Source organism: Rhipicephalus sanguineus, chromosome 9 (assembly GCF_013339695.2).
Source record: "Rhipicephalus sanguineus isolate Rsan-2018 chromosome 9, BIME_Rsan_1.4, whole genome shotgun sequence".
Classification (NCBI taxonomy): Eukaryota; Metazoa; Arthropoda; class Arachnida; order Ixodida; family Ixodidae; genus Rhipicephalus; species Rhipicephalus sanguineus.
The window spans coordinates 18,933,604-18,959,851 of NC_051184.2; the positions used below are offsets into that span (position 1 = coordinate 18,933,604).

Genomic DNA, 26,248 nt, shown 5'->3' on the forward strand with positions numbered 1-26,248 from the left:
TCCAACCTGGCGATGCGATCTTTCAAAACGTACGCGAGCAGGGACAACATGAGATTTCTCTTGCCGAGCGACTTATTTGCAAGCAGCGTTTCTTCACAACAAATAAAACGCCCGGCGCCAAGAACAGCGCTTATCGGGGAATCATCAGCGCGCATGCGTGACGGTTGCTTAGTTTCTGTCTACCTCGCCAGTGTAATTAATATTCGGACTGTAACACCATACAAGTGTGCTTTTGTATATTTTTGTTATTATTATTATTATTATTATTATTATTATTATTATTATTATTATTATTATTATTATTATTATTATTATTATTATTATTATTATTATTATTATTATTATTAAGGCGAAGGCCTCACATGTCTCACGCGAACATGACCTTGAAAAGCCGGCGTGAGCGATACGAAGAAAAAAAAAGATCACATGAGAGAGGAGCCGCGCGGTCACTTCGTCTTTGCGGCGTTCGTGAGACTGATAAAATAATAAAAACCGGCGTTCACGCGATATAAAGTGCACAGTAAAATAGCCACACCGGCTGGCTTTCGCCTTCGAGTCGTCCTAAGCGAATGCATAAGGGAGTTTTTGTTCTTGTTGAACGTTAATGCGGCGTAGGTCTCCCTAGCCGCGCTAAGGGCCAACCACAACGAGCTTCCTTAAGCCACGCGCCCATTTCTTGTCCCAGCTTACCAGGGCGACCTATTTGAATAAGGGATAATCAGCCTCATTTTCTGCTAAGCTTTTTTCGTGCGCCTTTACCGAATATATAAAAGTAAAGTACTGAGTGTCAATACAAGTATCTACGGCTACTCCCTGAACTTGTGGCGCAATGATGACGCAACGGTTGAATCGGCACGGGACCATTACATGTATCGCATGCGCTCGCAGATTGGCGCGGAAGAAGAGCACAGTTCCTGTGTACGAGGCGCCTGGTGCTTAACAATTCAAGGGCGAACACAGCGCCCCCGCATGGCTGTTCCGGTTGGACAAGCGCGGTTGCACGCTGGCTGCGCGCGCCCGTATAGATAGAAACCAGCTCGGTCCAGAGCCTCAGGGTCCCCCCCTTCCGTGCCTATACGAGCGGTCACCGCTGGGCGGCGTGACTCCAATCAATAGAGCTCAAACTTGCAACGCCCTGCAGCACCGGCAGCGAAACCTGCCCTCGCTCTCGGAGCTCGGACCCCGCCCCGAGCAAAAAGGAATTAAAGTACACTGCACGCTACGTATCGCATAGGGACCGCTCCTCGGGGGCTCAGGGGCCGTGCTGCACCACGCGCAAACGCGATAATTGTTATCACGGTGAAAACGTTAGATGCCTCATCAAACGCGAAATTTGACCGTCGGCGGCGTCAACACGAATGATGACTCGCAACGGTAGTCTAGTGGTTAGAGTTATGGTCCAGCGGTTATGGTTACGGTACCCGAAGGTCACGGGATCGATTCCCGGCCGTGGTGGCCGCATCTCAATGGAGGCGAAATTCTTGAGGACGGTGTGCTTAGATTTAGGTGCACGTTAAAGGAAATCACACGGTCGAAATTTCCGGAGCCCTCCACTATATATGGCGTCCCTCATAACGTCGCGGTTTTGGGACGTAAAACCCCAACAATTATTATTAACAGCAGTGATGAAAAAAATCACCACGTGATGACGTCATCATGACGTCATAGATCGCCAAGATTTGTGACGTCGAAATTATGCATAGGTTTGGGCATGTCGGGAATTTTATTTCAGCATCTAGCGCACACAAAATACAAGCCCTTGTCTTGTGCGTGCGCTAGATGCTGAAATTTCTGACGTCGTCAGGACGGCACAACGTGACATCACATGATGATGTCATCACTTGCTCAAAGGTGGTCCGATCACGTAGGCAGTGCGAAATCAGGTGAGGGGAAGAAAGCTGGCCTCCGATTCCGGAGGCAGCGCAAAACCAAGTTAGGTGCGGAAAGCTTTCGGAAGGGGAGGATCAAAAGATCGACGGAGAAGAAAAAGACGACTTCCGTCTTCGAGTCATCTTAGGCGAATGCGTAAGGAACCCGTGAGTTTTTGTGCAGTTATTCTCGACGAAGTAAGGCTCGGTTTATGCCACAAATAAAGTTAACTCACAGAATTTAAAACCATGTTGGACTAGTTGGACGAAATATCCTTCTTCGGGAGCCCGATGCGTTCTTTCTCACCAGTCTTTTTCAGTAAGACCCTCTGAACACTTTTCTCCGTCACCTTGTTAACCTTATCCAACAAAGCGGTGAACCTCCGCATCGCAGATGACGAGCCAGGCCAGCTGCGATGCCGCCTCGACATCTGCAATCTCGCGCACATCCTTCTTCCCACAGCCTTTATACGCTCCTAACAAGAAGCTAGTAAAAAGTTAGTAATTACAGCATTTAGTTTCACCATGTCATTTTACTGCGTGTCGCTTACGTCTCACGAGTATACAGAAATGAGAGAGAGTTAACGTTGTCGTTACTAGCACGCGTCTCAGGGTTAGTGAAGGTTGCTACATACGAAACTTGAAAATTTAGGTAAACTATAATTTACATGATTATGCGAAGTTTCTCATAGCCCGAACTGGCAATCATTTTTTGCAGCGCGAAATATAAACACACACGCAAGAGAAGACACGAAGACAGGACAAACGCTTGATCAACTTAATGTCTTGATGGAGTTGACGTTTAACTGCCGTGGTGGTCTAGTGGTTAAGGTGCTCCACAGGTGACCCGAAGGTCGCGGGATCGAATCCCGGCTGCGGCGGCCGCACTTTCGATGGAGGCGAAAATGCTAGAGGCCGGTTTACTTAGATTTAGGTGCACATTAAAGAACCTCAGGTGGTCAAAATTTCAGGAGTCCTCTGCTACGGCGTCACTCAACCATATCGTGGTACTGGGACGTAAAACCCCAAGAATTATAATTATTATGGAGTTGATGTTTAGCGTCCGTCCTGTCTTCGTGTCTTTTCTTGTGTCTTCGTGTTAATAATTTGCGCTGCAAAAACGATTGCCGCTTCTAGCAACCAACTAGCCCGCATTACCGCTTTGACGACTCATAGGCCGAGTCGCGTTGGGACGTTAAACCCCACAAACCAACCAACCATACCGCTTCACATTTCTGTCATGGTAGTAAAGTTAATGATTCGATAGTTACTGTATTTGCTGCATAGACAGTGAATGCTGTGGCAAGCATATGCTACCTCAAGGTTAGTAAACACCATTGCATTTTTTAAAAGAGTACGATATATGCACTTTCATTTCTCCACAACACCTGTACACATCTACTTGTCACACCTACATCTTTCTCCAAGTGGTCAGGTAGGCTTATGTGACGGCACCTGGACCGCCAAGTTGTCCAGAGGTATACGCATCTAAGTAGCTATCGCCGCGTATACATCGGCTATCGCTCACCACTTCAAAAGGGGGGTGCCCAAACGGTCGTGGCTAACCGCTTCTGATGGAAGCGGTCGCCCCACGCGGCCCACGGCCGAACGATTCAAGGGACCCGAGTATCCCGAGAATCACTGCCCGCAGTGGCATCGAGAAATCGCGAATGTATACCGACACCAACGCGCTTCGTCGCCGCAGCCAAGAGAGCACACCAAGCGTCGCCAGGGCCGCGTGGTATTTCGCATCGAGAAGTGCCCGCAAATACTTATGGAAGATACACTTCTCGGGCCGTTTGGGCACCCCCCGTCTAACTGAGATACTCCCTGTAAGTTGCAGGGAGCGCTCATCAGGGCCCGTACATTTTTTTTTCTCTTTTTTTGGTCACATGATACGCGGAGACGACTGGCCAATGGCAACGAGTATTTAGGAACAAGAAGCTTTCTGAATTTTGTCCCGGAACGCAACATAGGAATGTGGGCACGAGTCGAGGCTTATCTGGACACTATAACGGGCAGCTCATGGTACAGGTATTGAAAAGTCAGATATCTGAAGCTCGACCAGGCGTACAACATGGCTGCGCGCGCGGCAAACACGCCTGCGTGGGGGCGCCACCATGACACTCCCCGTGTGGTAGACGACGACTACTCGTTGGTTCAGAGCACGGCTTCAAACAACGGCGCAGTTAAGGCCACTTGTAGCATCTGTAAGTGATCCCATATGCCGTTCCGACGATGCCCGCTATCAGAATGTGTCGAAATATTGGTGCCCTAGACGGTTTGAACACCTCACAGCTCTTCAAACACAAAACATGTGAGGGAATCTGTCCGCATCAGCGTCTTAATAGAACTGACAAATTTGTAAATAACATGCTGGATAAGTATTTCTACACTGTCGTGGTCGCCATACTGGGCTTCTGCCCCTAAGAGTGGTCGGTACGAGTTCACATGCGTTCAACATTAGCATACGAACGCGAATAGAGGTTAAGAAAGCGACTTACCGTAGCTCACAACGCAACTCGGTCTGCACGCCCCATCTTATCAATGATGCAGTATTCGATATCACGATTTGAATGCACCAAGCACCGACGAACCATGGCACATGACTGCTGTTTGACTTCTAACGGTGCACTGACAACCGTGCAACCTTACGAGGCAAGAATATGAAAAACGAGTCTACTTGACAAAACGTTATAGCAACATTTTTGAAGATGCCACATGTAACTCTGTTGAGTAATCGTAAGATGTAGAACTATATAACCGCATAAGCGCTTGCGCCCGCTACTTACGGCAAGAGCTGAGAGCTCACTGTATAACAGGTGTCAGTCCTTAAGACAGCGGTTGCTGCCGCGTTAGGCTATGTTACATTTGGCACGCTACGCTTAAAGCGGTTCCAGCAGAGTATACTGAACCTTTCGGTGGCCTATCTGCGTTTGAAAGACGACGCGTCAGGAGATAAGCCGCAGTGCGGAGCAGCGCTCACATGTCTTGCTGTCGTTGCTGTGGGCGCCGGCCGCGGCGGGTGATCGTGTTCCGCCTGGTTGAGGCCGCCTGCCACGCGACATGGGCCCGAGAGCAGGCTTTTTGTCTATGGCAGCCAGGGCTGCGACTGAGTCGGACCGGCGCGGGGCCCCTCTGGTCCGAACCGGCGACCACGCTCGGTCTGCGCCGCCGCTACGCGAACCCTGGGATTCGCGGTCGCGCCACACACGAGTCAGTAGTGCGACGAGGCTGTTCGTTACAACACTCGAAGAAAAAAAAATCGAGTATTTGGGGAATACTTCTGCCACACAACCGTAATCGTCAGCTGGCTTGCTCGCGATTCCTTTCTTGAAAATCCGGCTCTCGCCACTTTCCTACCAAGAATGCTATGCCACGCTCAAGCCCGTATCCAGGATTTTTTTTTTTTTTTTTTTTGGTGGGGGGGGGGGGGGCATTTGCTGAGAAGGCCTTGACTATTTTAGAAAAACACTTATTTTTATTATTTATTTTCGTCCCTCCGTCAGAATTCTGGGGAGGGTTGTCCCTAGTCTCCCCCCACCCCCCACCCCCCCGGCTACGGGCCTGGTCACGTTGATAGCGCGCACGCCGTTCGTGACCGGGAAGTGTTGGGACCGCGGTGATAACGCAAGGTCGGTACGCGAGGTAGTTGACGATTATAATTGTGTGGAAGAAATACTCCCCAAATACTCGATTTTTTCTTCGAGTGCTTAAAGGACGGCGCCTTTCCTAATGCCAGGGTGTACAAAGAACGTGGACGCGGCAAACGAACGTCTTTTTCACAGTGGCTCGTGAGAACTGCGTCAAGTTGAATTAGATGGAGAGGATGAACACCCAGGTGTCTCATCACGTGCTAGAAGACATAACTGCCACTAATCAGACATTCACCAAGGAACGAAAGAGGGGGGTATTGATCGAGGGCTCGTTTCTTTTGTTAGACGCAACCTAATAATACATTAGGAAGGTATAAGGGACATTAGTGGTATGTTTTAGTTGTAGTATAGTAATTGACATAAATGAAAAGGAATTACAGCGGATGAAAAATCAACTTGCCGCAGTTAGGGACCGAACCTACGATCTTCGGATAACGCGTCCGATTCTCTACCACTTGAGCTACAGCGGCCTCCCGCCCACTTTATTGGGTATTTATGTTTTGTGTAATACTGGGAGTGTTCGCCAGCGCCGCTCGCAGCCATGACGGCGACCGTGGAACACTTTCGTTGCCAGCTGGCGTCGCGTAGCACGTGATCTTATTACTAGCTGGAAGAAACACACCGAGCTCACCAAGGAAGAAATACAAACACGACGACACAAGCGGCAAATACCGACACGACTGCCCGTAGCGTAGTGTTTGTGCTTTTTCCATGCGTTGTGTATGAGTCTGATCAGCAGTAATTATGTCTTCTACAGATTACCAGCTAGGCCCTGAAAAAGTTCTTTTTTTGCGTAACGAAATGCTTCTGCAAACTTTTATGCGTGGCTGGTGCATGTCTCCATGTAGTCGGCACTCGGATGACATTAGGTGCCCTCCTATCCCGGTAACGGCTTATCCTGAGCGCCATTAAACAGTTCGGTAGTGTTTTAACGTCGCAATGAAATATCGCCTCAATGTGAGGCGCGCTTGCTTAGATTTCGATTGCCAGAGGTTGGCAGTAAGAACGCTTCTGACGTCACCAGTTAAGATGATTGTCACTAAGCAGTGTGCACGTCTTTGGCGTGGTCAGTTTCAGTGCCAGAGGACGACAACGCAGGAAGTCGTAGGCACACGCGTGGTGTGCATGGCTTCCCGAAGAGAAAATCCTATAGGGAAGCATTCACCCTTTCTAGACAATATGTTATGGGGAATTTCAGACAGACAGCGAATAATGACAGTTTCAATGTACCTCGTCATTCCCAACGAGAAGTAAGTGCTATTTTCAAGTATTATGACGAATACAAAGCCAGGAAGAAAAAATGAACGTGGGTGGACATCTGCAATAGGCAGCTCACATGCGTACAGAATATGCAGATTTTTCCGAATTGAAGCGAACAGTGCGGACTGATAGCTAATAGCGTGACTTAATGGTTCTCTAGCCTCTCTGCTCGTAAAGTTTCAGTTTTCGTGTTGAGCTCATTTGCCCGGGGAATAGGAATGGCGCCGCCCACTGACAAAATGGCTCCCGAACACCGGCCCAGGAAATGGGTTTCTAAACTACCACTCCATGTATACCGAGTGAACTTGCAAAAACGTGAACAATGTGGCTACACTACGCGTTAATATCCTTGATGAAACAGCTTAATCAACTGTTTTGACCAACCTATGCGACGAATGATTGACTGATCAGTGAATGAACAACTCTATGAAAAAAAAGGCCCTTTGACTCTTTTCGGCGAGTCCTTACTTGCCACGTATATGACTCTCCTTAAAACTCTCTTTAGGAGGTCATACTCTCGTGGGAGAGTCATGGGACTCAAAAGAGAGTTAACGTGTCTCCTTAAAGAGAGTCATATACGTGGCAAGTAACGACTCACCGAAAAGAGTAACACATGCTCTTTTTTTTCTATAGTGTGCACTTAGCGGTACGAGAAAGGCTCTCTTTTTTACCCTAATTAACATCTGTTTATTGATTAGCCTAACAGAGCAGCGTCAATCAGTGACCTTCTACATCCTTGCAAGTCGCGTCAAAGTCGCAGCGCAAGTAAAATGGCTCCAAGTGTACGCGCCATCATTTCAGGCACTTGCTGCACAGCGAAAACAAGGAACCTATAAAGACGGTGAAAGACCTCTCTGTTACACCTTGTCTTGCGTTATCGCTGATCCTACCGTTCTTGTACCGCATTTCCAAACGTCTATTTCCCAAGGATTCCCGTCCCACATTTACAAGGAACTTCTTAAACTATAATATGTCAAAGCAGAGGCGAGCCAATCGTGACGTGGGACATAGTGAGAAAAAAACATAAAGAGGCTATTTACACAGAAGCGTAGGGGTAACGAACGCTTAGGGAAAAAAAAAAAAAACGCGCTGATGCCGCAGTACTAAACATTATGGCTGACGATTCAGTACAACGCAGCAATGCCCCGTCCCCTGCGGTCAAAAACTTACCTCCAGGGGCGTAGCCACGTTAGGGCACACCGGGCCCGTGCCCCCCCCCCCCCCCCCCCCCGAAATTTTTTTTTGCCATAGTATACAGAGCAGAAAACGACACTCGACCACATCTGCCTGCTCGTCCCCACTACAGATAAAGGAGGTGCCCCCCCCCCCGAAAAAAATTTCTGCCTACGCCCCTGCTTACCTCGTTCAGCTTTCGTCGTTAAATGTGTTTTCGATGGAAGTTAGACATAAGTAACGTTTGTGTCTATCGCTAACGACCTAGCAGCAACTGCAGCGTCATCGCCTAGCAGCAGCTAGCGCTAACTCCAACGCGTCTCTCCCTCTCAACCTCCTCCGTATCAGAAAAGGAGCCGCTCCCAGCGGCCGTCCTCACGTCACCGCTGAAACGTCGACATCCCTAGACGCGAAATTTATTTCCTCGTGGTCCAGGTCTACACAATCGATGCGTTCTACATTGAAACGTATCTGCTGTTGCTTAAGAAAGACAAAAATTAAGGCTCATGGCACAAAAACTAACGAGAGATGTATACACACATATAGAGAGAGAAGTACAGAGATAGAACCTTATACACGCATTCTGCGATGACGACAATGCACTTTCAGAGGGCTGATAGAGCTTGCCGACAGAGAATAGAACGGTCGGAACATTATATTGCGATAGTGGATCCAAGCGTCGGTTTCCACAGCTCCCAAAATAAATTCCATATGTCCCTAAGTAGTTTAAAATGATCGCGACCAGCGAACAGACGCGGGATACGTGCCATTAGGCTACACACAATGACCATGGAGGCATATAGCGAGAATCACCACCATGTATTTGTGTTATGTAAATAAAATTATTATTATTATTATTATTATTATTATTATTATTATTATTATTATTATTATTATTATTATTATTATTATTATTATTATTATTATTATTATTCCTTTATTTTATTCTTGTTAGGCAGACAGACCGACAGCCTTCCAAAAATAATGATATAGTCGGCTGGAAAGGCAAGTTTCGCTGCGCCGGCGGGCGGGAGTACCTTTTGACGAGATATTTTTCCCAACAGGCCAATAGCGATGTGCGGAGCTCCGCCGCGCGCAAAAGAAAAACATCCGCTCGCGAAACAACGCGCACTCCCAATCTCCCTGCGCGGGGAGCACCCAACTGTGCAGAAGCTCAATCGAATCTCCGAGTCGGGTCTTCTCGCTTCTGACGTCACGGATGTTGCGATATACGACGTCACCGATGACGTCAGGAGACCGCGGCTTCGGCGGTGCGCTCACCCTTCGCTTCTCTGCCACTCCGGATGAAACCGGCCGCTCGTTTTGTGTCGCCGCTCTGTCATCGACCATCGTTGCGTTGCGCCTAGCTTCTTCTTCTAATCTTGATTGGAACATTATTATTTTTTTGGGGGGGGGGAGCGCCGTCCGCGAAATCACACGTGTCAGCACTCGCGTTAATCTCCACGAGTAGGTTTTCGAAAAGAAAAAGAAAAAGGTTCAAAGTGGGCGAATTATCTCTGAAATTCTGAAAAGGAGAGAAAGTTATTTATCCTGCGCTCTCGAAATATTGCGAGACCACAACGCTGAGGAACTACACGGGTAATTAAAAAGCGTGCTCGCTGACACATACGAGACATTCTATATATAAACTTATGACGTTGGTATTATTCGAACTAATTTACTTGTCTACTCTCTAGAAACGGAGCTATATCAGTAGAACACAGAAATGCGTTTAAACATTTTTTGCAGTGCAGGAAAGCATGCAAACATAAATACAGGGAATAAAGGAAATTAGCGAGATTAGGTGCACCTAAAGTGAGCGTAAAAAGTTTAGAGGCCACGAGACACAAGAAAAAGCTGAACATGCCTGTTTATTCGGCAGGCAGCCTTGAACAATTAAATTCCCAGCCTGTTCTAAAATGCGCTAAACGTGTACTACGCAGTTAGACCGAATACAGTCACAAACTGCCTGGAAATTTGAAGTTTTTTCAGACCTAGTAGCCTCTAAAACTTCTGACGCCAACTGTACGCTATGACTGCAGGATACCAATTCGAGCAGAATAGTTTCTAGCGAATCGGAACTACTAAAAGCTGTCCAAATATGAATGTTTAGCTTGCAATTGGCGATTGAAATGCAAATAAGGCAAATAACTGCGGCCCCATGGATTGGCGTAATGGACGAAAACGCCTTGGAACTTAACAAGGCCGCATAGGTTGCTTTCAGATGAACAGTTCTGGAAAAAATGCCTTGAAAGTGCCGTGAGATAGTGCTGTCAGTATCAAAACATGGTTACATCTGGCCGCCTTTTCGTCACCAGTGAATACTATGCACACGGCGAAAAAGAAAGAAAAGCCGATAAAAGAACTTCTTACCGAAACGCTCTATCACTAAGGCTAGGATTGCGGGTGTCTTTATGTACAGTCGTGAGCAATATGAGAGGGAACACCGAATTCGTGTTTAATCAACCATTAAGTGTAATGTACGGACATGAATGTGATGTATTCAATTTCAAGAGATACCTTTGCGTTTGAGCATTTAGCGTTATGAACATTTTTTTCAGCTTGCCAGTAGCGTTTAGCCGCTATGACCTTTTAGAGGTAACTTCAGTCTGCCCTCTCACAAGTCTCAGACAGGACGCCGTGAAACGGTGTTATTGCAAACCAGCGCGCAGAATCTCGCACCTCACTTCGCACAAGCTGTAAGCGGTAAAACCCGAAATCGCCATTCGGAATTTGCATGCTCAAGTGGGTACCGCTTGACAACAAGTGCATTGAAAAATGCTAAGTAAAAAAAAGAAAGAATTAAAGATCACAAAACAAGGATCGCTAGTCTCTGAAAAAGAAGCGATTGAATAAAAACAGTTGAACAAGCCAGAACTGGGTCTCCATTGTTGGGCATCCGATAGATATATCAAGCACTCCGCAATGTCATGCACTTCCACAGAAGTCAAGCGCAGAGTGCAATCTTCCCCAGCGGCGAGAGAATACCGCTGTACATTGATAGCTGAAGAACAAAAGGGGCTGTAATCAAAATACAAAGAAACCCACGCCGTTATCCCGAGTGCACACACAATGCGGCCGTCGTGCTGAAGAGGCAAGCGGTTATCGACGCGTCCAAGCTCGCTCGCATCAAAAAGATGTTATTACGCACGCTACGGCATAATAATGCATGACAGGCACGTGCTTTTAACACCAGCTGGTCGGACGATGCGTTATGAATATTACCTGAAGCAACGCGCATAGAAAAGCGCTACAACGGGACGAGCACTCGTGTTTGTTGCGGTTCTTTTCTTGTTCCCGTCCTCCTCTGTTCGCGCTTCTTTAAGTTGACGTTCGAGACACGATAACCAACTCGGTCAAGTCAAACTGATGCGTTACGATTCAAGACTCGTTCACATCTGCGACCAGTCGCGCGACCATTTGCGACTGGCGATCAAAGGTGTGTATACGCGATTGGTGTTCACATCTGCGTGCGACCTACACCCTTCGTCACATTGAATTCACGTCTGCTCTGAAATGGCTCGCATAGACGTTGCCCCTTAAGATAATCTGACGTGCTGTTCCTGCACATCTGATTGGTTCAGAGGTTTGTGACTGCAGTCGTGCGACTGAAAAATCAAGCGGCGAGTGACTGACCCAAAGCAGTCGCTTTGTGACCGTTTGCGACTAACTTGGTCGCACGATCGGTGCCAGTCGCTGAACGGGCATTTAAGCGGGAGTCGAATGCCTGATTCGGGAAGAGGAGCGAGCATTGAAAGCGAAGGACCAGTGGGCGCCTCCAAGCCCAATTACGAGGCTTCTTGAGAACAGCCCACAACACACTGCATTCTGATGTTGAAAATCGAATTAAAGTGAATAGAAAAAAAAAGGGGGGGGGGGCGCTGTCTCACGCTATCCGCTATATGGCTTCGACAGCATCCCTTTTTGGGTTCATGAAAGACTGCTTCCGACAATTTGCGTAGCTGTCCGCTCAGAACCATTAGCCACTGCTGTGGCGTCTTGAACGAAATACAACAGCGCGAAAAACGAGTACGCATAGGCGTGCGCAGGGGGGCGATCCCACCTCCTACCCCAGTCACACAAAAAAAGGGGGGGGGGGCGCTGCGATGAACATTCGCCCGCCTTCGCCTACAGCTATGCGAGTACGAGCAAAGAACGACTAGCACGGGCGCTGTTTTTTGCGCTGTTTTTCGCGCTGTTTATTTTGTTCCAAGATGCACGCACCCCAACTCGACCAACTAACCGTTCTGATGCAATGCCACATTTATACATTAACGCTCTTCGTCCCGTGATTGCTAAAGCAATTATGAGTAGAACCAATAGCGTTTATTATCATTACTTTTGTTTGTTTGTTTTTTTTTTTTGTTTTTTTGCTAGACGCTTGTGCCAGCACTAAGACCTTTGGATTATCGTCACTGCCATCCCTTCATTGCCGATGAAATCGCGCTGGTGTGCTATTTCTTTTCAAGCTTGTTCAGGGTGTCATAACCTGCTGCCCTGATATGTTCAGTTGTAGCAGGGTCTTTCAATACTTTTGATATTGACGTTTTTCATAGCTCGCACTCGTCGTTTTTGTTCCCAGATTCGCGCTGTTTTAACACAGTGACGGACATTGCACAAATCCTTTTCTCCGTCTTTCAGCGTAGGTGCATAACAGTAAGTGAATTGCGTTTATCAGTGTCCTCCTACATTTCTCGTGTTGTGCTATTGTATTTGTCCCTGCTGTACTCACATTGTTTTTACATTTTCCCTCTTTTTGGTTCGTATTTTCCTCCTATAGACTGTTTCTACTACTATTCATTATTAGCTTTTTTGTGTGTATGTGCACGCGCACCAGCAAAAAGGCCCCAGCGTTTGTTTTTGGGCACCTTAAATAAAGGATTGATTGATTGATTGATTGATTGATTTGGGAAAAGTCATGAAACCTATGCTCATTATTGAACATTATCAATTAAGTTTTATGTGTGTAGTCACGATAACGTCAATCACACCAGGCTCAGCCACGCGATCGAGACAAAGCCTCAGGATTAAATATAACGCGTTTTCCCGCCGCCACACTTGCTAGGTAGGTGCAGTCCCTTTTGCGGGCGAGTGGAGACACTACAACACGGAAAATGTGTGTCAGCACTCGTGAGAGCTATCAGCTAAAGGATGCCCAGATGAAGAGACAGAATGCGTTATCAGCTGTGAGAGACGGTCGCATCGCATGTCCAGATAAAACTGTGGACAGGCCTCTCACAAAGACGTCGTTCGCGGCGTTCACAAGCGTTACCTTCGAAGTCCCGCGCAGAGAAGAGCGAGAGAAAGAACAGGCCTGCGGGACTCACAGGTGACGCGGCCGTCCCAAAGAATGGCCGGATCCCGCGTAGCACTGTGGCGAGCCGACTTCTTGGAGTCGACGGATCGCCGCCGTTCGACCTTGCCGCTAGCCAGCGTGACTGCTGTCCCGGTACTGGCTGCACACCGGGCGCGCACACGCTTCGCTCAGTTATATTCTCGAACAAAAGCGATACAGTCATCGTCAGAAGTTACAGAGACGCTTAAAGGGCTCCTAAACTACTGCGAGTTCAAAGACGAGAACTTTCTCGCCTTCCCTTCCTACAGGCGCTATATCCTCCTCGTCACTTATTTCTTCATAAAACACGTAAACAGTGTCATCACTAAGTAAGCGTTGAGGCTATCAGGATTTCGCGCTTTTCGGCTACACGCTATCTGCGCTTGCGCAGTCGAAAACGCACAAGACGAAGTGAAATCAGTTGATCGCACACGATAGCCATGCGAGACAAGGCAGAACGGGCGTGCGACTGCATTGAAAACAAAGGTAGGAGACAATTCGCATCTGATTTTCCTTCTATATGGACCAATCCAGAGCTTATTTCCTCATGGCGTCATGTGGACAGCCTGAGCTGGCGTAGCAGTTGTGCCCAAAAGACGGGAAACGCCAGGAAAGAATAACACGCTCTTTTTTTTGTATTTTCAGAGGTTGCTTAGGGGACCTTTAAAGTCTGCTAACGTATATCGAATACGGAAGCGCGGCGTATACGTGTACGGCCGTGTATCAATATCGACGTCCGTGCCACGCGATATTGGTCACTTGGTCAAAATATTCGCTCACCCACAGGAACAAAACGAAAGGCTAAGTATGCGTAACGCTCTTGGCAGCGCACTGTGCCGCAAAGCGGACGGTTCAACGCTTGCAGCTGGAGCGCCAAGCTAGCATCAGTGGGAAAGAGCACGACGAAACGGCTTCTTGTGACCCGCCTCCTATTTGGTTTTCTCGGCTGCGTAATATTTCGCTGATGTTCCCTATCGCGACACGCGTGGCCTGGAGACAAATTCCTTGCCTTCTCTAATATGGCTCATCGTTTCAGTATTATTCAAGCGTTCACCGCGCCAGTGGCTCTTCATGGATACGTTGAAGAGCGATAGATTGCCTGGAGCTATAGTCAGCACTGCCAGGCACAACCGCTGATACTCTTAGCCATACCCTCTTGGCATACCAGCGAGTAGCCCGTGATGCCAAATCAGCTGCCGTTTTTTACGAGCAATGGCGAGGCGGGCACCGTGGCACCCTTTGCACTTTGCCTCCAATGGCGGTCGCCACGAATCGCTCTGCGTGCGATTCGAGGCCATTTGCCACGATAGTACACTGATGGTCAGAAACACTGATAAAGAGAGTTAGGCGGCTCCTGCATCACGCCTTAGTTGAACAATACAGACAATCTAGAGAACAAGATAATAATACTCGAGCAAAGCACCACGCACTCTCGCCTAAAACTTGCCAGCGTTCTCGCAGGAGCGCCACATATGCCACTACGAAACGAATCCCAACAGAATTCCTACCTCCGGTCGGCCACGTCATCTGCGTAGTGGCCCAGTTGCAGAACGTTTCCAACACCTTACAAGCGTCTGTGGTACAGCCGAGGTACCCTGCCAGCGTGGGCAACTCGTTCTTCACCGAACGCACGTGAGCGGCAAGCAGCATCAACGGGGCTTTCCGCGTAAATCCACTCTCCAAGCCTCAGATTCAACAGGCGAAAGGTGTTTTTCGCGAGGCGAAGGTAAACACACAGCCGCGGCAAACGCGGTAAGAGCACGGACCCGCACACAGTGCCACGGCGACAAGCGGAACGCATCTACCGATTGCCAAAGGGCGCGGAACGCTTTGCGACAATGCGTCCCGAAAAGCGTAATACGTACGCACCTAGGCCTCACGAGTTGCGTGCACTACGGCAAAGCTGGTGAGTTGTTCCACGCAGGAGAGACGCCAACGAGGACGGCTTAAAGGGACACGAATGTGAAACAGTAAGCTGCTGAAAAATTATCCCCTGAAAGCTCTAGCGTCTTTAATTTCACCATTATAGGTTCACCACTATAGATGAGAAAGTCAATGCCAAAAGTTTCACTTTTAAATTTCCCTTAAGAATCTCCGATGGTGACGTCACGGATTTCAGAGTGTATTTTTCTTATTTTGGCCCCACAATGGCTCAGCGAAATTTCCCGAAACTCGGTATGTTAAGCCTCTGGCTCAACTCGGTATGTTAAGCCTCTGGCTCCCTCAGTGGACAATGCACATTATTTTTAACGATTAGGAGCTACGTAGGCCCTTGTAGACGCCCTCAAAATTTATGACATCACGGCTACTGATGCGGGAACTTCAAACTTGAAGTTTTATTTTTGAGCATTTTCTCGCTTACCGAGCGGCTTCTCGCAGCAAGTGCGGTGTTTTTGGTATCGTGAAAAAGTAACGTACTAATACGAGGAAAATCGTTTTCCTCTTTAATATCCCCTTTAAAGATTTTGCCGGAACGCCGTCATCGAAACAAGCACGGACACCACCTGGTCGAGTCAACACAGATATCTTCAAACGTGCTAGAATTTTTTCGTAGACACGTTAGGGTAATCGGGACAATAGTGTCGCAGAAGAGCTCTCCATCAGGCGTCGGTTGTGGTGCACCGATAAAAGGCCGATCGTTGAGCGCGCTTTGTGCAGATCAGATGCGCGTGCGGAATACCGTTGCCCAATGCGCATCCGGCTCAGAGGCCATGCGACAGCAGCACAACGCTAACTTCCGCGCATGCGGGTGCGCCGTCGTTTTGCGTTAACGCAGAGCCGGGAAATCGTCTACCAATCGGCTATACAGGCACTCACTTGATGTGAGTTACGCGATTTCTCGCGTGTATAGTTGCGACATCGGTTTCAGAACTGTGGCTCTGTACGGTGGCGTTCAGCAGTCTCACTTAGTCAGAAAGCGCCCCTTGAAACAGAGCAGGTGATCCTTGGTGTTCAGACCTCGTAATGATCAGTCTGCGCACGCGTCCGTGGTTGTCGCACCCACGGCTTCGAGGCCGCAGGTACAGTCAACCACAAAAGTTTACGGACCAAGCGAGCGCGTGGCCAAGAGCCTCCTCGTGACATTTCCGCTACGTCAGCGGCAATCGACAGCAGCGCTACGCGCAAGACCGTTAATCTATGACCTGCCCCGCCACGGTGGTCTAGTGGTTATGGCGCTCGACTGCTGACCCGAAGGTCGCGGGATCGGATCCCGGCCGCGGCGGCCGCATTTTCGATGGAGGCGAAAATGTTTGAGGCCCGTGTACTTAGATTTAGGTGCACGTTAAAGAACCCCAGGTGGTCTAAATTTCCGGAGCCCTCCGCTACGGCGTCTCTCATAATCATACAGTGGTTTTGGGACGTTAAACCCCAGATATTATTAATCTATGACCTGGCTATTTCCTCACTCGACAATAACATTTTTCCACTTTTACTTTCTAACGCGACGCGCTCTTGGGCAGCCGAGGGCACCTGCTCCTGTCTCGAGAGCAGTCTATCAGAGTGCCTGCTATCAGTCGCAATCTTTCTCACAAAGCGATATCGACCCTACGCCACACCATTCGAGGCACGCCGGGATAGCTTTGACCCTGCTTTCAAAGCAGAAGTGTGACGATCATACTGCAGATAAGCGCTTTGCGTGAAAGCAAGCAACTAACGATGCGCTGAGCAGCAGTAGAAAGAGAGAGAGAGAGGTTTATTTATAGAAAGGCAGAGAGGTCGGCCTGAGCGATATTATGCTCTAGCCTGCTACTCTACACCGGGGGTGGGGAAGATTGATGTACCAGTGACTGAATATTGATGTAACTGTACACGAAGACCAATTTCCGGCACAGCGCTGCGGTCGACTGTAGGTGGCGCGGACAGACAGTAATATGTTGTGTGTGTGTGTGTGTGTGTGTGTGTGTGTGTGTGTGTGTGTATCTATGTTCTTTAGTTTCTTTCTTATTTTATGGATTCTCTGGCTAGGGCACATGAGACTTGCCCGCCCGATATAAATGGTTCAGCCTCACATCATCATCCTAATTGTTGGCCTTTAACGTCCCAAAACCACGATATGATTAAGAGGGACGCCGTAGTAGAGGGCTGCGGAAATTTCGATTATCTGGTGTTCTTTAACGTGCACTTAGATTTAAGTACACGGGCCTCCAGCATTTCGCCTGCACCGAAATGCGGCCGTTGCGGCCGGAATTCGATCCCGTGACTTTTGGGTCAGCAGTCGTGCACCGTAAGCACTAGACCACCGTGGCGGGTAACAAGACAGTTTTGCACGCGCCCACGTGGTCTGTAAACTTTTGTGGTTGACTACACCTGAAGCCAAAGCTGACGTACAGGTTATCTGAGCTCCGATGCGACGCACACGGAGAAGCTCGCAGATGCGCGCTGCGGCTTTTAAAGGGACACAAAAGTGCGACAACGATATGGTTTAGATTGATAAATCCTACTCTTAGAACTCTAATGTTGTCAATTTCACCATCATAGCCTTATTAATAGACAATAAAATCAAGGCCAAAGTCTCATTTTCAAATTTCGCGCCGAAATCGCCGAGCGTGACGTCACGGATTTCAATATGTATTTTTCAGATTTTGGCGACATTTGCTCGACGAAACACTCTGAAACTTGGTATGTTAAGTCTATGGGCCCCTCAAGGACAGTGTACATCATTCTTTTTTTCCGATTAGGAACTACGTACGCCCTAGTAGACGCCGTCAAAATTTACGACGTCACGGTTATTGGTGCGGGAACTTCAAAGTGGCGTCACCACCAGCGTTTTTTTTTTTTGCGCGTTTTCTCTCTTACCAAGCATCTTCTCGCGTCAAGTATGGTGATATTGGAATTGTAACACTGTAATTTACTAATATGAAAAAACTCGTTTTTCTCTTTAGTGTCCCTTTAAGAGGACAAGCAATGCCGGTATTCTCGGCCTTGGGCGCACTGCACAACGAGACCTCCGCGTCGGGATCCATCGCAGCGCCATTAAAGGAACGCGCCAAGGCGGCCCAAGCGACGCAAGCGGCTTTCTCGCCGATAACGAGCCGGCTATATCACTCGGCGCGGAAGCGCCGGCGTTTTAATTTTTTTTTTATTTTCTCTCCTTTGCGGTCGAGGCCGCAGCCTGATGGCGGAAGGACGGCAGCTATGCGCAAAAGCAGATTAAAAGCCTTCTTACCCGGCAGCAAGCGCAACCGAATCTACTGGCTGGCGTTCGGGCGGAATCGGCGTTGGGCTCATTATTACGAGGGATGCAATGCAGAGAGGGATTTTTCACTGAGGCAGTCGAGGTCGCCCGCATCGCACGCCCGCTGACGGAGTTGAGAAAAACTTTTCCACGCTGAATCCTCGCCAATGCTGCAGCGAAATAGTTTGACCAGCTATGCCCAGTAAAAAGGCGTTTCTCGCTTTCCTATTTTATCGCTATACGTGACTTGCGGGACAAATAGATTACACAGCCGTGATGTTTGCAGCACAGAATTTCTTACAATATTTACAAGAGGGTCCTCTGGCACCGAAATAGTTCTACCACCATGGGAATGATGGGTAGTACATGGATTTGGCTATTCTTCGTGCTTGCGGCTTCGAATGCTTTGTTTATTGTGGTGCTTTGACTTTTGTTTCGGATAAAAGAACCGCTCGTTGTGAACCTCGTGAGCTGATTTGAGTTGGTGAGCCTAAAAGGGTCAAGGTGGTGAAGTGGGACTGCTGAACTTCTGCAGAACGTGAACTTGCTCGTTCGACAAAGTACCTGCAGGCCACACGAAGCCACACAGAGCCGAAAGAACGAAGCTTAGGAAAATAAATGCACTACCCATCATTCCTATGCTGGCTGAAGTGCCATTCGTTGTAGCTCCCGTAGACATCAGCGCCAGATTTCCCTCTTGTGTAGTATTATGAAACTTTACGGTTTGCAGCACATAATCCCGGTGAACGGATTCGGTGATCTGGGATGTGTACCGATTTTATATACTACGAGTCGTCAGAACGCGGTGACAGTACAGTCATAACCAGCATTTTCTTTGCATCTAGAAACATGAGAAACATTTCTTTCATTGAACCGCCCTTTTTTTATCGTTATCTGGTGTTCCGGTTTGTTACATGTAATCTTCGAAGTTTAAAAACTACAACATGCTTTCAAATTGTCTGGGATAAGTTTCAAAACAGGAGAAAGTGCCTCAGAACAGGCTGGCCGACGTTTCGATAGGGGACCTATCTTTGTCAAAGGCGCCTAGTCATCCCTGGCGTGTTAGTTTTAAGGGGTTAGTGATGACGTCATGTCCAGCTGTGGCGCGTCTGTTGCTGTTGGTAATTTCTGCCTGGAAAGAGAGAAACTCGAAAGTAGAGAAGTGTAGCCCTTGCCACATTTCAAGAAAGTTTGCAACCACGTTCGGGTCTGCCATGTCAGAGTTAAAGGAAGCTGCAAAGAAAGAAAAAAAAAGGAAGAAAAAAAAAGAGGGGGGGGGGGGGTACAACCAAGCCAGAGGGCGAGTGCAGCCATAACAAAGAGCTGCAGAAGGTGGTGGGGAAGGCAACTCCAGGCAGTTGTCACGCTCTTGAACGCTGTTTCACGCTCGGTGTGCATCTGTAGGTTTATTACTTTTTTTTCGCAATGCTGCTAAACTGTATCTACGATGTATACTCTAAAATTATATTAATGTAGCTATTGCATACCTTAATGTAGTTAAATGCGCTGTAATAGTTATATTATTGATTACCGCGATTATTCCAGGTTACTTTTATATCTAAGCGTACGAACAATTTTCTGCCACGATATTCCAATGTTATGTCACTACAGTTTAGTTTTCTGTCTCTTAGTAAGCACCGAATTTTGTACAACATGCTTGCCATTGATGCATCATCTCGTTGTACAACCATGCTAATATGACCATTGATGATTGTAGATTTATAAATAAAAAGCATATGAAGTTATTATTTCGCGTTACTCTACGCCCACAGGCATCGGGTATGACAGTTGCATGACAAACGGCCTCACCACATTTGCTTTATGTTTTATGTTTAACTAATAAGTTGTCATAACATGCCAGTCAAATGAAACCGCTAGATCGCATATATATATATATACGCGCATGTGTGTGTGTGTGTGTGTGTGTGTGTGTGTGTGTGTGTGTGTGTGTGTGTGTGTGTGTGTGTGTGTGTGTGTGTGTGTGTGTGTGTGTGTGTGTGTGTGTGTGTGTGTGTGTGTGAGTGAGTGAGTGAGTGAGTGAGTGAGTGAGTGAGTGAGTGAGTGAGTGAGTGAGTGAGTGAGTGAGTGAGTGAGTGAGTGAGTGAGTGAGTGAGTGAGTGAGTGAGTGAGTGAGTGAGTGAGTGAGTGAGTGAGTGAGTGAGTGAGTGAGTGAGTGAGCGAGTGAGTGAGTGAGTATAGGATATGGTTTTTATTATGCCGTAAAGTCGATCTTATACGGATCTGGCGGTATCATAAAAATCGCCTCTTGCGCATATAATTATTTGCGCGTAAAATATTCCAAGAACTAGTACGACCGTATAGTCAAAAAGCACCAGTCGCCGAGGCCGACTCGATATTAGCGGTAAGTTGAGCAGTACTCCAGAACTTCAGTGAACACCAGCAAGACGAAATAATCAGCACCGTATGAGCGGACGTCGGCAACAACGCACAGTGTGCCTCGTAGCTAAAGCTTACTTATTTATTTGATTTTTTCATTATTCATTTATTCATTAAACACCGCAGCCCTAATGTGTTATAGCAGGAACGAGAAGAGAGACAAAGATTGAAAAAAATGATTGAACGCATGGTAAACGAACTAGATGAGACACGAAATAGCACTAGTAAATCATTGGCTAAAAAAAAGCAAGAACGTGAGCAAGGTGGTTCGAAACACTAAAGATCTTTTTCTTTTTTTCGATGAAGTCCCGCATTTTCAAGGAACGACCATAGAGCCGGCAACGAATTGCAACTATCCACTGCGCAAGAAAAAAAAAAAAGCTATTTAAGTGAGTTTGTGCGCGGACTGAGAGTGACGTAACGGTCATGAAGGCGACGAGTCATGCATTTGCAGTCAGCTGGGGAAGGCATTAAAACTGCAGTCATCCTGACCTTGATAATGCAAGAAGGCTGTCTGGAAACGCTTGATAGTTTGAACGTGGAAGCCTGCGCTTTTAGATACACCACGCATGACATTCACATGCGCGTAAACACACACGCGCAATCACTCAGACGCTCTTCCACGCATTTCCAGCGAGTGAACAGACCGGTAAGAGATCGAGTGACGTGAGTCGCTCTTCAAGGGCGACACTTACACACGGTGTACACCAAATATAAAGCCAAGAAAAATAACCGTGACGCTGTACGCTATCTTGTTTACCGTCAGTCTACACCAAGAGAAACCACTCTTCTCGTCAAAACGTCGCTCGCGTGTGCTATCTCCCGACGCGGCGTGAACGAAATGGACCATTTTCTGCGCTGAAGGGTGCTTTCAAGTGTGCAAATACGAGCATTTCGTACACACACACAGAGAAAGAGAGAGAGAGAGAGAGAGACGTCATTCAGTTTCCGTAGACGCGTGTCATCAACACAGCATGCGGAGGGGTTCCACAACATCCGGCCACCTCTTGCGGAAGAGCACGTTTGCTAGAGGTGTGTGACGTGACGAACGACCATCGACGGGAGAAACTCAACCGGCAAACGTTTTCGGGGCGCGCACTCACCGATACAACTTTTTTTTTTTCCTGAGGGTCAGGGGTACGAAGCCACAGCCGGCCCGTGCCATCCTATCAATATCACTCATACATGAGGGAAAGATTTTACGCATTTGCTTGTTATTATGGAACTAGACCTACTCAAAGCTCCTCTGGAACAGCTGTTATGGTCGATGTACCATAACCAGCAAGAACATCGAAACTATACTCCGCCGTATTCACCGTGGGCAAGTTCGAGAGGAGTAAGTTTGTGTGTGTGTGTGTGGGGGGGGGGGGGGGCAGCGCACTCTTATGGACTCGAACACATGCAGATCAATTAAAATTCACATTGCTTCACAATATCTAGCACGAATACAACAACTTCAACGGGCATTCTGGCGGCTACACAAGCAATTCACGCAAAACATACATAAAAGCAGGCTGCCATAACTGCAACTGCCCTCCTATGGGCCGTGTGCAGCGTCCTTGACAGCGAAAAGAAACTATTTTCTTAGCGGAATGACCTCGCAGATGCAGCGAGATGTTTTCAGCGCCGACTATCCTCGACCGATAAGCGGTGCTAGGCAACTCGATCCGCTTGACAGATGGCGACGGCATCACGACGTACGAGCTGCTTGCAATTCCAGAGGTAAATGTACGTACAGGGGTGGTCAAAAGTTCCCAGGCCGCTATCATATGGCAGCGTGGCCTGGGAACTTTTGAACGCCTGTACGTACAGTCAGCGCCATTCAACTACGAGACACAAGGAAATGCTGAATATTGGTGCTGCTTCGGAAGGGAGCCTTCACTTTATATTTCCGGCTTTTCCCAAAATACGCTATGTACGGTCAGAATCACACTTGTGTAGAGCAACCAGTCGGCCGCTTCTGCAGTCGTTTTTCTTTTTTCAGAAATAAGCAGAGACCGACGCCGTAATGATACCAAATGTTTACCGCATGTTAGGTCCTTGTGCTATAATTCCAGCATGGACGGAAGATTTGTAGCTAAAGCGAGGTAGCAGCTGCGGACGGCGCCAGCGTACAGAGCCACGCGCTCGACTGCTCTAGACAAGTGTGATTCAGACCGTAATGTGCAGTTCAACTGAACACAGGGCCTCATTAAGAAGAAACTACGCGAGCTAACGGCAGCGTAGCGCTCAGCACGATGCTCGCAGATCTCAGTGAATGAAAGTTGCGAGTGTTTAGCGCAACTCGGAGTAAAATTAAACAAAAGGTAGAGATAGAAGGGAGGACAAGACGACAGCGTGAGCGCTATAGGATACGAACTCAACCAAACTGCTACTCTTGTAAACACTGGCATGGCCAGGGGGGCTCAAGAGCCCCCCCCCCCCTTAATTTTTGAAGTTTGCACGTGTATTATACAGGCACACATACAAACGCACGCACGGGCATACATAAAGTATGGTTGAAACCGCTTTCCCCCCTGCCCCCTAGAAAAACGTTTCTGGCTACGCTACTGCTTGAGAGTGACAGTTGGTTGTGGCTTACATCGAGCGGAAGTCTGCGTGTCCTCTTCGGACGCGTCTGGCGAGCTGAAGCTGGTGTTCCGACCGGTGTTGGCAGGTCGCGGCTGTACGCCGGCCTGCTGCTGTGGCTGGTGCGGTGACGCGAGGTTACCGGTCGGCGAGGACACCTTGCTGGGATGGCCGCTCTTCTCGGTGGCTATCTGCGCTCCCGGCTCGTTCTGCTTGTTCTTGCTGCCGAACCACTTGCGCATCTTGCTCACCAGACCACCTCCGCCGCCGCCGCCGGGACGGTCGTGCGCGTCGCCATGCCGATGCGCCTGCCGCCGTCCGTCGGCGGCCGGCTCGAGCGTTCCAACGGCCAGCGCGCCAAGCGGCCACTCGCTCTTCTTCTTCTTCTTCTTCCTCTCCCCCCTTTTTTTGACTCCTGTCAAACACTACGCGACACCAATCGCAGCACCACGGCTTCGGAGAGAGGACGTCGGAGGTGGTGCTGCACGAGACCTCAACGCCGACTCTGCGGCCTCTAGTTTATTTTTTTACTCTCGTCGGGTGACTTTTGCTGAATTTTCGCCTCCTTCTTCGTCCTCTTCCTCCTCGTGTCAGAAGCCAAGCACTAGGCGACACCAATTCCGACTGCTACGCCCTTCGACACACAACACGGACGAGCGAGCAGGGGAGGGAGGGAGTGGAAGAGTGATTTTTCAGTTTCCTGCCGCGTATCAGCCTTCCTCGTAAGGCGATGCAACTCAGAAAAGCCGTCGCTCACAGTGCTGCCACCCCCCGCTCTTTCCAGCCGGGCTCGACGCGCTGTGTAGCGGGAGTCTTCCTCTTGGCTGGCGGGTTGGTGGACCGCCCGTGTCAGAAAAATCCCAAATGGGCGCCGCGTCTGCGTTGCTCGAGGTGCACCAGGGTCCCACTCCGAGAAGTCGTCTTTCGCTGCGTTCGCGTGTCACCCGGAGGGAAATGGCAGCGAGGACTGCTTGCGTAACCTCACCTGGTTGCGGTTCCTTCCACAAACCGTTCTCGTGGACGATCGCTAGGCCTCGCAACAGGAAGACCTGTTTTTCTTGCAGAGTCAAAGAAAGCTGAGGACGGAGCTGAGCACTTTGGATCGGCCCTAACAGGCGTGACCGAAGATTCACAGGATACGAAGGTCTAATGCGTGCGGGAGACTCGGCTGCGACATTTACCCGAAGTACGGTCCACTGGCGGTCACAACTCCACGGCGACGACTTCACGCACGAATTGTCTCGTACGAAGCACCAAACACCACTTATCCGAAATACCACGAAACGAACGATATCAAACGGCGCACCGATAGACTACGTCCTCCGCGTTTGACGGTGGTCGTCGTCCGAGCGTTGTCCCGCTGCTGACGATGTTGTCGCACGATGGCGAGTTTGCTGCGATACACACAGGAAGTGCACACAACGAGGCTATCACCAGGCGCCGTCCTACACTTCACTCTGTCACCTCCTCAGGTCCGAAGAAGAAAGGGGTGGGGGGGACGGAAACTCGAGAAAGCTGGCGAGTCCTGTTCAACTCGGTCGCGCTACGTGATGAGTACGGCACGCAGACCAGGAGGGCGTGCGAGCGAGCCGATACCCGCCAGCAGAAAAAACACGATAGAAAAAGAAAAAAAGTTATTGCCGGTCCGTCGCCGTCAGCAGCAGCGCCGCTTCTGCAGCCGCAGCTTTACGTATACACACGAGGGAGCGTCGCGGGATGCCGCCCCGAATCCTAATGGGGTGGCGACGCCGATAAAAAAGTCCGTCTCACACCGGAGCGCCGCTGATCACGGCGCGAGCCGAGGTGAGCCGCTCGAGTCAAGGTTAGATCCAGGTACGCACACACGCGCGTGGAGACTCCCCCTGCAGATTCAGAAGGCGCCCTTTCTCACTACCACACGCTCTCTCGCCTCGTAAATGCAGGAACACTTACTTTTTTTTTCTTTAGTAGCGACACAACTATAGCAAACAACTAGTGCGCGCACGTAGCACAACGTCGTTCCCAGCAGGCGGTCCAAGACGCAGTCGCGGCGACGAATCCACCACGCCAAGCTGCGGCTGCGCTTGTGTAACTGTGGGTTCGCCGGCACGGGCTTATCGCGGCCAATGACGGGACGCCGATGGGGCAGCAGCTGAGCCGCGTTGTGCGAGGCAAGCAAACGGCGACGTAACAAAGGAGGTCCGCGCAGACGTCCGAGGCAGCCCGCTTGTCGCTCGAGGAAGAAGGACGATGTCTGCGATGCGTAATAGAGCGCGCGCACAGCGTGCACGGCCGAAACTCGGGAGACCTTAGAGGAAACACGATGTTCGGGAGGCATGGGGAAGGCGAAACGCAGAGGCAGTTACGATCACGTGTCAAAAAAAGACGTGGTTTCTTTCGGTACCGAGAGAGGCTGGTACTTCGATCTGACTCGCTGGATATATACGCTGCGGAAGATACTGGAAATCGGCTATGCGGAATCCCGCAAGGCGGTGGAAGGTTAAGAAAATCAAATTAACAACCTCGAAGGAGATCGGTATGGACTTCCTTGAGGCGTCGTGGTACAAATGGGTGGTTGTCAATTTCCCTTGCTTAACGTTGCAGTGGCGTAACCAGAGCTTCTTCTCGGGGGACGAGGGGGGGGGGGGGGACGGATTCAACCACACTTTGCGAATGTTCGTGTGTGTTTGTATGTGTGCGTGCATATATACCCATGCAGAATCGACTTTTTCTTTTTTTTTGGGGGGGGGGGGGGGGGCTCGAACACCTCCCCCCCTTGCTACACCAGTGATACGTTGACGCACGGTATGGCCACACCACAAAATCAAGGCGACCG

At 49.0% G+C, this 26,248-nt stretch overlaps 1 protein-coding gene across 3 annotated transcripts in view; it reads right to left on the reverse strand.

Moving 5' to 3' along the window:
• Positions 1–26,248, reverse strand: part of LOC119404686 (cAMP-dependent protein kinase catalytic subunit 1) — a 319,288-nt gene that overhangs the window by 91,996 nt on the left and 201,044 nt on the right. The window contains exons 1-2 of one of the 3 annotated variants that reach the window (XM_049418977.1): positions 23,447–23,791; positions 13,285–13,413 (exon numbers count right to left, since the gene is read on the reverse strand). The exons of 1 other annotated variant lie outside the window; for it this stretch is intronic. In XM_049418977.1, coding sequence (XP_049274934.1) covers positions 13,285–13,413; positions 23,447–23,675 — 358 coding nt within the window. In that variant the 5' untranslated portion in view covers positions 23,676–23,791. Of the gene's footprint in view, positions 1–13,284; positions 13,414–23,446; positions 23,792–26,248 lie in introns of those variants that run through there. One more of the 3 variants, XM_037671305.2, reaches the window with a different exon arrangement.